Source organism: Salmo trutta, chromosome 21 (genome assembly GCF_901001165.1).
Source record: "Salmo trutta chromosome 21, fSalTru1.1, whole genome shotgun sequence".
Classification (NCBI taxonomy): Eukaryota; Metazoa; Chordata; class Actinopteri; order Salmoniformes; family Salmonidae; genus Salmo; species Salmo trutta.
In genome coordinates, this window is record NC_042977.1 from 13789140 (window position 1) to 13804049 (window position 14910).

The 14910-nt window shown below is 42.7% G+C and overlaps 1 protein-coding gene across 2 annotated transcripts; it reads right to left on the reverse strand.

Annotated features, from left to right (window-relative positions):
* Positions 1-2549: 2549 nt before the first annotated feature.
* Positions 2550-13607, reverse strand: LOC115156738 (mediator of RNA polymerase II transcription subunit 26). 2 transcript variants are annotated; one of them, XM_029704375.1, is made up of 4 exons: positions 13293-13607; positions 13005-13156; positions 6042-6119; positions 2550-5779 (listed from the first exon to the last, which is right to left on the reverse strand). In XM_029704375.1, the coding sequence occupies exons 2-4, from the start codon at positions 13074-13076 to the stop codon at positions 4109-4111; spliced, it is 1821 nt and encodes a 606-aa protein (XP_029560235.1). In that variant the 5' UTR covers positions 13077-13156; positions 13293-13607; the 3' UTR covers positions 2550-4108. The 2 variants fall into 2 exon arrangements, with proteins under 2 accessions (XP_029560235.1, XP_029560236.1); XM_029704376.1 differs by having other exon boundaries at positions 6042-6116; positions 13005-13607.
* Positions 13608-14910: the final 1303 nt, after the last annotated feature.

The following is a 14910-nucleotide window of genomic DNA, read 5'->3' on the forward strand; positions in this document are numbered from 1 at the left end:
TGGCAACCTTCATACAACCCGACATAGCACAGTATTAACTGAAAACAAGTATATAAAACAGCATTGGCATATACAAGTACCAGTCAAAAGTTTGGACACACCTACTCATTCCAGGGTTTTTCTTTATTTTTACTATTTTCTACATTGTAGAATAATAGTGAAGACATGGGGCGGCAGGTAGCCTCGTGGTTAGTGTTGGGCCAGTAACCGAAAGGTTGCTAGATCGAATCCCCGAGCTGAAATATGTCATTCTGCCCCTGAACAAGGCAGTTAACCCACTGTTCCTAGGCTGTCATTGTAAATAAGAATTTGTTCTTAACTGACTTACCAAGTTAACAGCTACAATCACCAACACAGAATAAACTGTATCCATCAAGCTGGCCTTGACCAAACTGGTAATTTGCCCCTCACTATAGCTGCACATCTCTACATGGCCAGACTTATAGTGGTCTTCTCCCCTTCTGCCACCACCATGCTTCACCATAGGGATGGTGCCAGGTTTCCTCCAGACGTGACACTTGGCATTCAAGCCAAATAGTTCAGTCTTGGTTTCATCAGACCAGAGAATCTTGTTTCTCATGGTCTGAGAGTCCTTTTGGCAAACTCCAAGCAGGCTGTCATGCTTTTACTGATGAGTGTCTTCCGTCTGGCCACTCTATCTGATTGGTGGAGTGCTGCAGAGATGGTTGTCCTTCTGGAAGGTTCTCCCATCTCCACAGAGGAACTCTGTCAGAGTGATCATCAGGTTCTTGGTCACCTCCATGACCAAGGTCCTTCTCCCCCGATTGCTCAATTTGGCCAGCTCTAGGAAGAGTGTTGGTGGTTCCAAACTTCTTCCATTTAAGAATGATGAGGCCATGGTGTTCTTGGGGACCTTCAATGCTGCAGAAATATTTTTGGTACCCTTCCCCAGATCTGTGCCTTGACACAATCCTGTCTCGGGAGCTCTACGAACAATTCCTTCAACCTCACTGCTTGGTTTTTGCTCTGACGTGCACTGTCAACTGTGGGACCTTATACAGACAGGTGTGTGCTTTTCCAAATCATGTCCAATCAATTGAATTTACCACAGGTGGACTCCAATCAAGTTGAAGAAACATCTCAAGAATGATCAATGGAAACAGCATCCACCTGAGCTCAATTTCAAGTCTCATAGCAAAAGGTCTGAATACTTATGTAAATACAATTAGATTTGAATAAGGTATTTGTTTATTTATTTTTTGCAAAAAATTCTAAAAACCAGTTTTTGCTTTGTCATTATGGGGTATTGTGTGTAGATTGATGAGGGAAATGTATTTAAATCAATTTTATAATAAGGCTGTAACCTAACAAAATGTAGAAAAAGTCAAGGTGTCTGAATACTTTTCCGAATGCACTGTATGTGGTTAGCTGATACTTTAAAATACCTAACCAGGCATTGTAAGATTTGTCAGGCATCAGCAACGTCTAAGCATAGGAACGCGCCCAATCCTTCAAATGTGCACACACACGGTCCAAAGTTTGCATTGAATTAAGGCAGAACTTTCCAAACTCGGTACCCCAAGGGGTGCACGTGATCATCAAGCTGAGTAGTGCTAGGGTAAAACCCAAAATGTGCACCCCTTGGGGTCCTGACGACCAAGTTTTGGAAACCCTAAATTAAGGAGGAATCTCAATTGCATACTCCTCACATCCTCTCCTTGCCTCCTCAAAACCCTTTGGATGAGAAAGCCTGAGGTTCCGCCCCTCTGACCTTCTCCGCCAATGGGTTTTGAGGAGAGGATTAAAGGAGTATGCAATTGAGATTCTCCCACCCAAGTTGTTTTTATATATGCCAACTTTTGTAGGAAAACTGCCGCACGTTTTTGGGTATATTTTGTACATACGCAACATTCGGCCCCAGGTGAGGTAAAAGTGCACTGAGCAGCTTAGTCATGTGTTGATGGGAAGGGTTCCGCACTGAGATGTTCTGAAACACATGTAGACTTGGTTATCTTATCAAGAGGGAAAAGGTTTGTTCATAGTTGTTGCGGTTTGACATAACAATGAAGAGAGAACCACTCAAGGAAGTGAAAGACACCCCTTTGCAATTCAAAGATACAAAGCAATTCTTACAAAAAAAGATTGCCGTTTTGAAACTGCAATAACTGCAACTGACTGAGGTATTTTGGACACAGTAATTGCAGAATAATTACAGTGTACTGCATTTGAACTGCAGCTATACTGCATTTTGGACACAGTATTTGCAGCATACTGCACTTTTTTGTAAGTGACGTTCAACACAGTTTAACCGCAGAACTTGTCATAACCCATTCAGCTCCATTTTTGGAAAATGTTGAATTTCTCTATTACTTCAAAAACTGGCCAAGTGCTCCCCCATGAGGATTCACTGAGAACACAATGGAAACCAAAGGAGTAATGTACCTACATACTGTAGACATACATCATTGTATGTACCATATTAAAGCCAACATTGACCTGTTAATAACCCCATCATGAATACAATACAAAAACATCTGGGTTTATATTGCGGAAGAATGAAGTCTTATCGCAAATGAGAAAACTGTGCATAGGGTTTAGATCACTTTATTTTTCAAACAAATGAGATGTTAAACACTGAACAAATAAAGATGTCCCAGTCAAACTGACCAGATCCACAATCAATCATCTTTAGCATTTCTTTATTGCGAGCTGTGTTTGAGTGATGCCTCATTGTCTGCAATTTACCCATTCTGGGTCAGAGTTCACTAAGGACCATTGCTTAGAAAAAAAAGATGGTGCATATTCCAGCATCATCGGACATGGAATTTGGAATTGCCACACACAAACCTAGTTCCAAGGACAGGAGTGTTATGCGAAAGCAAATCCAGATTTGACATCAAAAAGGCACATTGGTAGGGATGAATGTAGCGGCGCACAGTCTGACCTTACCCCATCTGAAGTCATGTCATATGTGGAGAACCGTGGCAATGCAAGATGAGAATAACAAAAACAAACAAAAAAATAGTTCTCTGAATTGTCACATGGAAAACGTTAAGGCGGCGCTCTCTCTAAGTTTGTAGTTTTCAACAAAATAGCGAAAGAAACAACACTTGTTCATTTACCATCACGCACGCTTCTCAATGAGTAGAACATTCCTGCAATACAAACCCTTGAAAGATTGGAGGGAAATTGAGACTGTCAAAAATGTGGACCTTGCAGGTGTTTTGTTTGTATCTACACATACCTTAATGTAAATTCTGAAATTACAGAAGATGCCTGCCTCTAAACTAAATAGAAAGGTTTCATTTCTGTATATTCATAAAGGCTGTTCAACTTTGAAAGTCTTGTGATTCAATTTCATAAGCCAAAACGATAGCTAAAGGAATGTTAACAAGTATAGTTCCAGCATACAAACAATTCCTTATTTTCTTGTCCTCACAGTTGTATTAGTCCCCTCTGTTTCAACATTTTCTGCCTGGGTGAGGATTGTTGGGAGAGAAGTAAATAGAAAAACAAAGATAACTTTTAAAATACTTTGTTGATTGAACAAAAGGAGGCACATTTTTGTTGAACTTCCTCCGGGAAGAAACACATGAGGGCATGTGTACATCAGAACAGAGTGGTGAGGAGAGAAGATGAGGGGTGGAGTATGGAATGTTGGATCGCTAACATGTATCGGCCAACCAAAAACAAAAGAATGTGTAAAACAATGTTATGCCTCTTCTGCATTGCAGAACAGGTCAACAGTATGTGACGCAAACAGAAAAGCTCTACAGGTTTTGTACATCGTTTCCATAAACCTCCCAAAAAAACTGAAAAGGTCAAATAAATAGATGCATACATGATAAGAAATTGTATAATTTATTTTTGTAGATGTCACATAAAGCTTCTTGTAACTCCCAAATAGGTGTCAGTATTCCACTCACTGGACACGTTCGGCTTTAACTGTGCTAGATAAACGCTTTCAACACCCTCTGAGCACGTAACTGGAAAGCTAAACTCCAGCCAACCCTACACTAGAACCCTAGTTTGCAATGAATTGTTAGTAGCAGCACTCTGCAAACGGGCACATCTTTCCTGCAACTTTTTATTTTTGAAAAACAGAACTGAAACAGCCCTTTGACAAACTTGGGACAGACACCCCATCTCAGTCTAGGCAAATATATGGCAGGATGTTCAGTTTGCTCTCATCCCCATGTGGGTCCAACGATATACACTCCGTCCAGTCGTACCAAGTGCCCTTGGTGTCGTAACAACCATTTACCCCTTGCCAGTGCTCCGTATGTACTCTGTGGAGGTCCTTGTCGGTCACCTCCCGGCTCACTCCAGGTGTGTCCGTTACCGAGCTATCCAGCTGCAAGACGTGGACTCCTCGCCTCGCCTCCCTGAGATCGCTCTCCTCCCGTTTCAGGTATTCTGACATGAAAAAGTGCGCGCCGGGGGCCTGGACCCTCGAGGATGTGAGCACGTTACTCTGAAGGTTTAGGTAGGACTGGATGATCTCGTTTCGGGACAGCTCTTTCCAGTTAGTCTGTTGGAAGGGGCTTGGGGTGGGAGGCTGCTGCGGATGCAGATCAGTTCTCTGCTGGGGCTTAGGGGAAGGTGGCATTGGGGGTTCCTCCACCTGACAGGGTTCTTTATGTACCATGGACTTGATCTGTCCAGTCACAGGGTCAAACGTTAGCCTGCGTTCTTTTAACCGCACAGGCTTTGTTTTGTCCTCTGTGTCCTGCCCCTGCAGGTTGACAGAGTAGTCCCTGGACCTGTACTTCTTCCTCTTTTTGCGGTCCGAGCTGGAGGCAGAGACTTCTGCCTCAGCCTTGACTACCATTACAGAGGAGGAGGGGGTGGGTCTGTGGAGTTCCGCGCTCTCAGAGTTTTGTGGGGCAGGATGGGTGGTGGGAAGGAAGACAGGCGGGGGTTCCAGTGTTGCAGTGCTGCGTGGGGGATTGGTGGTGGCCTCTGTGGAGCCAGGCCAGTGCAGTGAGGCCCTATGGGCAGGGGGTGGCGGCCCATTCACATGAGACACTTGGGCTGGGGACGTTAAAGGCTGGGACGAAGGCAAGCGAGGACTCCGAGCTGGGCTTGGGATAGTCCCTTTTGGTGCATATGTTGAAGAGTGCTTGGACATAGTCTCTTGCTTCATAGTCCGTGGACTTGAGAGGCAGCGGGGGCTTTTGGTCAGATATTGCCCTCCTCCTTCGTCCAGCCTTGCTTGCTGCTGCAACACAGCAGTCTTGAGTAAAGAGGAAGTGCTAGGTAGTTTGGCGAGGCCCGGGGAGCTGGGGTGAGGTTTGACAGCATTGACAGGGATTCTACTGTGTTTTTCATTCTCAATGTGCTCTGTCCGGGCCCTGTCCGGCGAAGGGGTAGCCTCTAGGTCTTGGGGAGCCTCAGGGTTACCTGCAATCCCATTTGTGGGAGGTGGCGGAGTAGAGTTGTGCATCTGCTCGTTGGGGGACATCTTGGAAGTTTTGGCCGGTAAGTGCACACTGTCCTTTTGCTCCCCTCTACGCTTCCTGCTGCTTGACTTCTCCGCTTTGGGCGAGTAGGTGTTGTGGACGTCATTTCTGGTTTTGACCTCTTGGACACCTTTGCCTGCCAGGGATACGTCAGGGGGTGGAACGTCAGTCCGACAGGGGTGGGCACTGCCATTGGCAGAGCCCGAGACACTTACTGCCCCCCGCGATGGAGTCTCATTTTGCCCTGGGTCGATCAATTTCTGCCAGCTCCGCAAAAGCTTCTTGGCACGCTTGGCAAGGTCTTTATCCTTGGTCTTCTTCCTCACGTCATTGATCAGTTTCCCCAATCGGGTTTCCTAAATTGGTAATTCAAATAAAAAGTTGTTAAAAGGGATACTTTTGGATTTTGGCAATGAGGCCCAGAGTCAGATGAACTTGTGGATCCCATTTCTATGTCTATGTGTCCAGTATGAAGGAAGTTGGAGGTAGTTCACAAGCCAATAGTAGCAAAATAGATAAAAAGGGCTAAGTTGCCAAAATCCCAAATGATCCTTTTAAGAATACCAAAATCATTGTCACAAGCAACAATCAAAGCACTTAAAAAGCTTTGGGTCTTACCTCAAGTGCTTCTTTGGTGATAGGAAATTTCTCCAAGTATGTGATAACTTCAAATACTGCCACCATATTGTGAATCTGCTGGAAGGAGCAAAAGAGATGATGAGAACACAGATTTTCAGCACAGAGTTACTAAGCTAGTTAGAAGTAACAGCTAAGTACACAACAGTTGGCTTGCTGGCTGGCCTACTACCTTGCTAGAGCTAAACGCTATGCTGGCTATTAACTGTCTAACAATCAGTCCAGCAATTATTATATTATTTAAACAGTGCGCACCAGACTTTTGAGTCAAGATCAGAGTCAAAACGCAAGCTGAGATTTATTTTTCAAACATGACTTAAACATAAGCCTGTGCAACATGAACCTATTAAAAAAACAGTTTTGTTGCAATGAGGTTTGGGCAGTAGGGTACAGGTCGAAAACATTCAGTGTATATTGGCTATGCTTGAATTGACCTGCCAATGTTGTTCTCAGACCATTTTTCAATTAACTCATTTGAGGTACATAAACTGGTAACAGATCATTTGCGCAGCTGAGCATAATAACTAGCATTTTAAATTTGTACTGGACTGATGGCCTTCATCTGATGGTCAGAGGGGGAGAGCACAGTTGCTCCCTCCCGCTGAGGAAAGGGGACATCGTATTCCATCTAACGGCGAACCTCATATCTGCATTGTGCACCAATTCATGTTGTTACTCCTATGACCAGAGAAAGTGAAATATCCCTCGATATTAAATGACACAAGCCGTTAATAATAACGCAAGCTTACCGAAACACTTTGCTACTCAATCAATACAGCTGCAGTGCTGGTTGTAGAGTGAGTGGAAGTAGAGAGTATGTTCAATACTTTTATAAGCCCTAAAAATACACAAAGTGTTGACAGTGCTGAATAACAATTTAAACATGAGCTCACTCAAAACCACACTGTATTTGTTGATTCGCTCTAGTCATGGTTTTAAAAGTTTGGAAATATCACTATCAACTTCGCTGTGCGCTCTCGTCTTCTTTCTAGAGTCTATGGCTCAAACAAACTGCAGACATGGTGATCTGAGCTGATTGGCCAGCGGTAGGCCTAAAGGTGCACTTGATTTTACCTCTGGGCCTGCCGGGTAGGTAGGTGGAGTTCTACCTTCAGACACATGAAATGGTTCCAAATGGGAAGACTTTGCCTTCATGGCACTAGCGCTTCTGAATCAAGTGCAAATACCACCCACAGTGTGAAACAAATGAGAAAAATAGGAACGTAAGGCTTTACCGTTGGGTTTTTTATAGAAATGTTTGGTGCTTGACAAGGAATGACGTGGAGATCGAAGTCGATCACCCAGTTGGCGACCACTGGTTTAAAACATGTTAGCTAGCTAGCCAGCCAGCCATGGACAGTAGCTTGTTGCATATATAAAACGTAGGTATCGGTATCCATAAGAAACAGTAGGACACCCTATGACAATACAATAATAACTACGCTCATAAGCAATAGAATGGTCAAAGTCTTAGACTTGATACATACAGGGTTTATTAAAAATAGACACTCAAACAAATACATGTTTCAGTTTAATACCATACACAAAAAAACAAGACATTTCAATCATGGCTGTTGATGCAGAAAAGGCTTTAGACAGTCTTGAATGGCCTTTTTTATTCAAAACTTTGGAAGCTTATAACTTTCCAGCTCAACTAAATGTAAGAAAAATATTATATAAATGTCCTAAAGCAAAAATATACAGAAATACATTGGATAAAATTGCTTCATAAAATGGGCACAAGAAATTTGCTGACTCAACTGTTCTGGAGAACTACGGTAAGCTTCATAATGTTAAATAATGTGAACGGTGAAAGAGCGCAACCTGCTTTATCTCCTAATGTATTGCACAAGTTGGCTGCAGGTATTTACTTAAGTAGCTACAAATATGAACATTTATTGAAAAACTTCAAATAAATAGGTTTGAACGGTACAGAAATACCATCTGGTGGGCATTTCCAAATACCACGGTATACGATCGAGCGCGCATATATATATATATATATATATATATATCTTTCTGTGACATTGGGATCAAAATGGTTTGATTTATCCATTTTTAAATGTTTATGCAGTTCCACATGTGTACTTAAAGGAATATATTCAAATTGGTCCATAACCCCACTTACAACATAGGCCTAGGACTATACATCCTTTAAGCAGGGTTCATCCAGGCATTGGCAAGTCAAATTCAGGGACATTTTCAAGTACTTAATTAGAATTTTCAAGGACCTCAATGTTATACAATTGTGCAGCAGGTAGCCAAGCAGTTAAGAGCATTGGGCCAGTAAACAAAAGGTTCCTGGTTCGAATTCCCAGAGCCGACTAGGTGAAAAATCTGTCAATGTGCCCTAAAATAAAATAAAAATGTAACTACCACTAGCATTTTAGGCACTGTGAAAGCATAGATTTTCTCATTATTACGCTCTAAAACGTGAGAACCTAATACAGATGATAATAAGCGCAGAGCTGTTGACATAGAGGTTCAGATTTCTTCTTGTGGTGGTCGTCATCAAAGTGGTTTCCACGGGTCGCAAAAAGAAACAATTGTATGTAAAAGTCTTGGAAAATAAAGCTTGGCATATTCTCAGTGCTTCATTGACATTTCAGAGATGTTCTTGTATTTGTGAGAAATCTTTGAAAAATGTATGATTTTGAATAACATGAAAAGCATATACTAAAATATTACATGTCATGTCTCAAATCGATATCCATCTTACCTCTATTGCTTTATGTCAAACCTCCAGACGAGCTTCAATACCATACAACACTCCTTCCGTGGCCTCTAACTGCTCTAAAATGCTAGTAAAACTAAATGCATGCTCTTCAACCGATCGCTGCCCGCACCCACCCGCTCGACTAGCATCACTACTCTGGACGGTTCTGAGTTAGAATATGTGGACAACTACAAATACCTAGGTGTCTGGTTAGACTGTCAACTCTCCTTCCAGACTCACATTAAGCATCTCCAATCCAAAATTAAATCTAGAATCGGCTTCCTATTTTGCAACAAAGCATCCTTCACTCATGCTGCTAAACATAACCTCGTAAAACTGACTATCCTACCGATCCTTGACATCGGCGATGTCACTTACAAAATAGCCTCCTACACTCTACTCAGCAAATTAGATGTAGTCTATCACAGTGCCATCTGTTTTGTCACCAAAGCCTCATACTACCCACCACTGCGACCTGTATGCTCTCGTTGGCTGGCCCTCACTTCATATTCGTCGCCAAACCCACTGGCTCCAGGTCACCTATAAGTAGGTGACCTGGAGGTAGGTAAAGCCCAATCTTATCTCAGCTCACTGGTTACCATAGCAACACCCACACGTTGCACTCACTCCAGCAGGTATATTTCACTGGTCACCCCCAAAGCCTTCTCCTCCTTTGGCCACCTTTCCTTCCAGTTCTCTGCTGCCAATGACTGGAACAAATTGCAAAAATCACTAAAGCTGGAGACTCATATCTCCCTCACTAACTTTAAGCATCAGCTGTCAGAGCAGCTTACCAATCACTGCACCTGTACACATCCCATCCAACTACCTCATCCCCATATTGTTCTCTACTTGCACATCATCATCTGCACATCTATCACTCTGGTGTTAATGCTAAATTGTAATTATTTCACCACTATGGCCTATTTATTGCCTTAACTCCCTAATCTTACTACATTTGCACACATTGTATATAGATTTTTCTATTGTGTTATTGACTGTACGTTTGTTTATCCCATGTGTAACTGTGTTGTTTGTGTCGCACTGCTTTGCTTTATCTTGGCCAGGTCGCAGTTGTAAATGGGAACTTGTTCTCAACCGGCCTACCTGGTTAAATAAAGAAATGTCCTGCGGATTCGAGAAGAAAGATGACGAGTTCAACAGGCAAAGGAGCCTGTCAGGTAGCCAGTAGCCTTATTTCTTGCACAGAATCTAGCCTAGCTGACGCGATGCAATTTTCCAGATTTTTTCCCACTTTTCTCTGGCCTCCATTGATTTAGTCACCCTATAAGGGGTAAAAATTCCAAAACATAAATATCTAGTACTAGTCAAAAAAGTTGACACCTACTCATTCCTGGGTTTTGTTTTATTTTTACTATTTTCTACATTGTAGAATAATAGTGAAGACATGAACTATGAATTAACATATGGAATCATGTAGTAACCAAAAGTAGCCACCCTTTGCCTTAACAGCTTTACACACTCTTAATCAACAATGTAGAAAATAGTCAAAATAAAACAAAACCCTGGAATGAGTAGGTGTTCAAACTTTTGACTGGTACACACTACCATTTAAAAGTTTGGGGTCACTTAGAAATGTCCTTGTTTTTGAAAAAAAAAAAAAAATATATATATATATATATATATATATTTTTTGTCCATTAAAATATCAAATTGATCAGAAATACAGTGTAGACATTGTTAATGTTGTAAATGACTATTGTAGCTGGAAACGGCTGTTTTTTTTATGGAATATCTACATAGGTGTACAGAGGCCCATTATCAGCAACCATCACTCTTGTGTTCCAATGGCACGTTGTGTTAACTAATCCAAGTTTATCATTTTAAAAGGATAATTGATCATTAGAAAACCCTTTTGCAGTTCCTCTGTCCAGTGTCTGTGTTCTTTTGCCCATCTTAATCTTTTATTGGCCAGTTTGAGATATGGCTTTTTCTTTGCAACTCTGCCTAGAAGGCCAGCACCACGGAGTCGCCTCGTCACTGTTGACATTGAGACTGGTGTTTTAGCGGGTACTATTTAATGAAGCTGCCAGTTGAGGACTTGAGGCGTATGTTTCTCAAACTAGAGACTAATGTACTTGTCCTCTTGCTCAGAGGACGAAGTGAACAGGTTTTTTGAATTTTTTTATTTTTAATAAATTAACAAAGGCAGAAATACCTTATTTACATAAGTGGTCAGACCCTTTGCTATGAGAATTGAAATTGATCTCAGGTGGATCCTGTTCCATTGATCATCCTTGAAATGTTTCTACAACTTGATTGGAGCACCTGGGGTAAATTGAATTCATTGGACATGATTTGGAAAGGCACACACACCTGTCTATATAAGGTCCCACAGTTGACAGTGCATGTCAGAGAAAAAAACAAGCCATGAAGTTGAAGGAATTGTCAGTAGAGCGCCGAGACAGGATTGTGTCACAGATCTGGGGAAGGGTACCAAAACAATTCTGCAACATTGAAGGTCCCCAAGAACACAGTGGCCTCCATCATTCTTAAATGGAAGAAGTTTGGAACCACCAACACTCTTCCTAGAGCTGGCCACCCTGCCAAACTGAGCAATCGGGGGAGAAGGGCCTTGATCAGGGAGGTGACCAAGAACCCGATGGTCAGTCTGACAGAGCTCCTCTGGAGATGGGAGAACCTTCCAGAAGAACAACCTTCAGGCTTTTCTGGTACAGTGGCCAGATGGAAGCCACTCCTCAGTAAAAGGCACAAGACAGCCCGCTTGCAGTTTGCCAAAAGGCACCTAACGGACTCAGACCATGAGAAACAAAATTCTCTGGTCTGATGAAACCAAGATTTTACTCTTTGGCCTGAATGCCAAGCGATATGTCTGGAGGAAACCTGGCACGACCGATGGCAATTTCAATACACAGTGTCAAGATCCTGAGGCCCGTTGTCGTGCCATTCATCCGCCGCCATCACCTCACGTTCCAGCATGATAATGCACAGCCCTATGTCGCAAGGATCTCTACACAATTCCTGGAAGCTGAAAAGTCCCAGGTCTCCCACACATGCTCAATGGGTGACATGTCTGTTGAGTATGGCCTGCATACTCACCAGACACGTCACCCATTGAGCATGTTTGGGAGGCGCTGGATCGACGTGTACGACAGCGTGTTCCAGTTCCCGCCAATATCCAGCAATTTTGCACATCCATTGAAAATGAGCGGGACAACATTCCACAATCAACAGTCCGATCAACTCTATGCAAAGGAGGTGTGTTGCGCAGCATGAGGCAAATGGTGGTGACTGGATTTCTGATCCACTCCCCACCTTTATCTTTATTCCAAGTTATATGATATACAGATTAGGGCCTAATTATTTTATTACAATTAACTGATTTCCTTATATGAACTAACTCAGTCAAATTAAATTGCTGCATTTATTATTGTTCAGTGTTGTGTGTATTGTCACACTATGATACGGACAAGTTTAATCTACACAACATTTTACCCATTGGTCAAAATGTTTTTTTTTTAAAAAAATTTTTAATTGGACACCCTAAAGTCTTCAATATTAATCTTTTAGATTTTGTCTCAAATTCCCCAAGATATATTGATCAACCCTCCTGCCACCAGCGCAGTAAGTTGAAATGGAATTGTATTTATCTTCTGGCTTCCCACTGACTGTTTTTGTGCAACCTAATACTAGAATTGAAAGCAACGGGTAGTGTATGTAACTAAATACACGCGCGTTGCTTAAAAGCACATAGATAGGTGGTAGCTACTAGCTTACTAACGTTAGCGAAGTTATGCAACAACGTATGACGGGCGAGGAATGCGAGAAAAGTTAAGTGTCAACTTGAAGTAAACTAGCTGGGCTAACGCTATTTCGTCTGTCATTCTTTACTTCAGCGTATCAAAAGTGAACTTGTTTTTACGTTTGCAGCTAGTTCGCCATCTGCCCAGTTAACGTTAACATATGGTATTGGTAGTTTGACCTGCGAGAGTTGTGACTGGCTAGTTAAGAGGCTGGCCAATGCTAAAACTAGCTGGCTAAACATTAACGTTATCCTGTTGGGCAGGCTAGCAACTTAGCTAACTTACTAGCTGACGCCCGGTAACGTTAGCGTAGCAAGCTTGCTAGCTAGCAAGCAATGTGTCAACTCACAAGCCTGTATGATTAGCTATCATTTAACAATGGATAATTGGCATAGTTTTTTTTAATGCGATAGCAAATATTCGTCCAGATAGCTAGCTACTCACATTGCTATGACTATCGATGGCCTGCAGCAGCCGGTCTCTCATCTGCTGCGGAGTTGCTGAGGCCGTTGTCATTGCCTGTTCGGTGTGATCCGGCAGACGGGGGAGGAATCCTCCAACAACGAATAATGTGGTACTTGTAGACACTCACAGGCCTTTAGGGAGATATGCAAGACACTTGAGCAGCATATTTATCTGATGCATTTACGCTTAACGGTTCGTAAAATGTCACATGGATTCAGAGATGTGTCAGCCGCCTGCTACTGACTCTTGGGCGCTTTGGAAACTCACCACCAGCTGCTGGATCTCAACGGCCTCCTATTGCATTATGGGATGTAATACTTGGCCGTGTCAGAGAGGAAGAGGCGATGCGAGAGGTTTCACCACAGAACAATATTTGGTTTCACTCTGTCCAAAATAAACCCAGTGCGTTTCTAAGGGCGTATTTTGGACCTAAACTTGTCGCTTGCCTGCCTTCATGCCTTTGGAGCACCGACTCCCATTGTTAGGGAGGAGACATGGGATCATACCAAATGGACTCCTCAATCCTACACCCTATGCGCTTGTGGAGATCCGAGAGGATTTGACAGTGTAAGCAATATGGTAATTGGGCCCCACAGTCGACGCATCATAATACCCATAAAACCTATTGGTCAAACACGGAAATGGTTCCAATCGTTTTTTCCACCATTCATTTGACCCATTGTGGATTTTTAGAAGCACTTCAAATAAGGGCTGTGTTTCATGTAGGCTTACCCTGGCGTGACGTTTTTGATAACTGTAAGTCTCTCTCGGACAGGGTGACTTTTATCAATATATTCGGCTCTAGTCTCAGATTCGAAAATGCTAATTAGCATCAAGTAAGCATCATGCAAAGACTACAAACCACCGCAAACTCTTCGTGGACCTCATCTCTAGCTGACACCTTTGCTCACGGACAGCCCACTCATTAGGCAGGATTAGGCGGCCACCTAGGGCAGCAGATTAACGAGGGTGGCATTTCCTGATGCAATGACACATAAAACCTCATAATTTTGCCCCCATAAAATGTCACATTTTCTCAACCAGTGGCATATGGGCGTTTTAAGTAAGCACTGATGCCACCCAGCGATAAACAGTGGCCACTTTGTCAAAGACAGGGGGGGGGAAATAGCGCCTCTCCAGGGTGCTGTTGGAGAGACACATCCGTAAAAACAAATATACTGATCATAAATCATGCAGCAAATCATGTAGTATATGGCCCTTTTCTGTAGCCTACAGGCTGGAAATAAAATGTATGACAATGTAAGGAGATGGACACATGCATGTTTCTCCGATCAAATAGCCTAACCTAAATGGCGCCCAATCAAATGAGAAAAACGCTGTCATGTTAAACATATCCTAAAACAGGACGAGTCAAGTACAATTGACAGTATGGAATGGACAATCACAGCAGATGTCCAGGAGTTTCACGTCATTGTCATGATCAGTGGTACACGTTTGTATCCGTAATTGTTTTTGACAAGTTGGTCATAGCGAAAAATAAAATGCTTCTGTATTTCCCGCTGTGTAACACACGACAACTCCTGATAATGTTGAGTAGCTGATGTCAGGACTAATAAAGCCAACGCATCAGCCTGTTTTACAAATGATGGGCATTCATACAATTCCATTGCAGCCGACATGGTAGGCCCTGTAAGCACGAGCCGACGTCTTTTGGAACTCTTTTGGTCCTGTCCGGATGTTTCGTTTTGGTGTTTTACAAACGGTAGGCTTACCACCAATCTTCCCTCTAAACTGCGTAGCCCGAGACTGCCACTGGGTGCTGCTGGCAGAACTATCAGCCCACAGAGAGAAGCACGAGATTGAATTTCACTCAATTTTCTAGAGCAGTGGTCATCAACCGGTCGCTCTCTAAGGCTTAAAATAG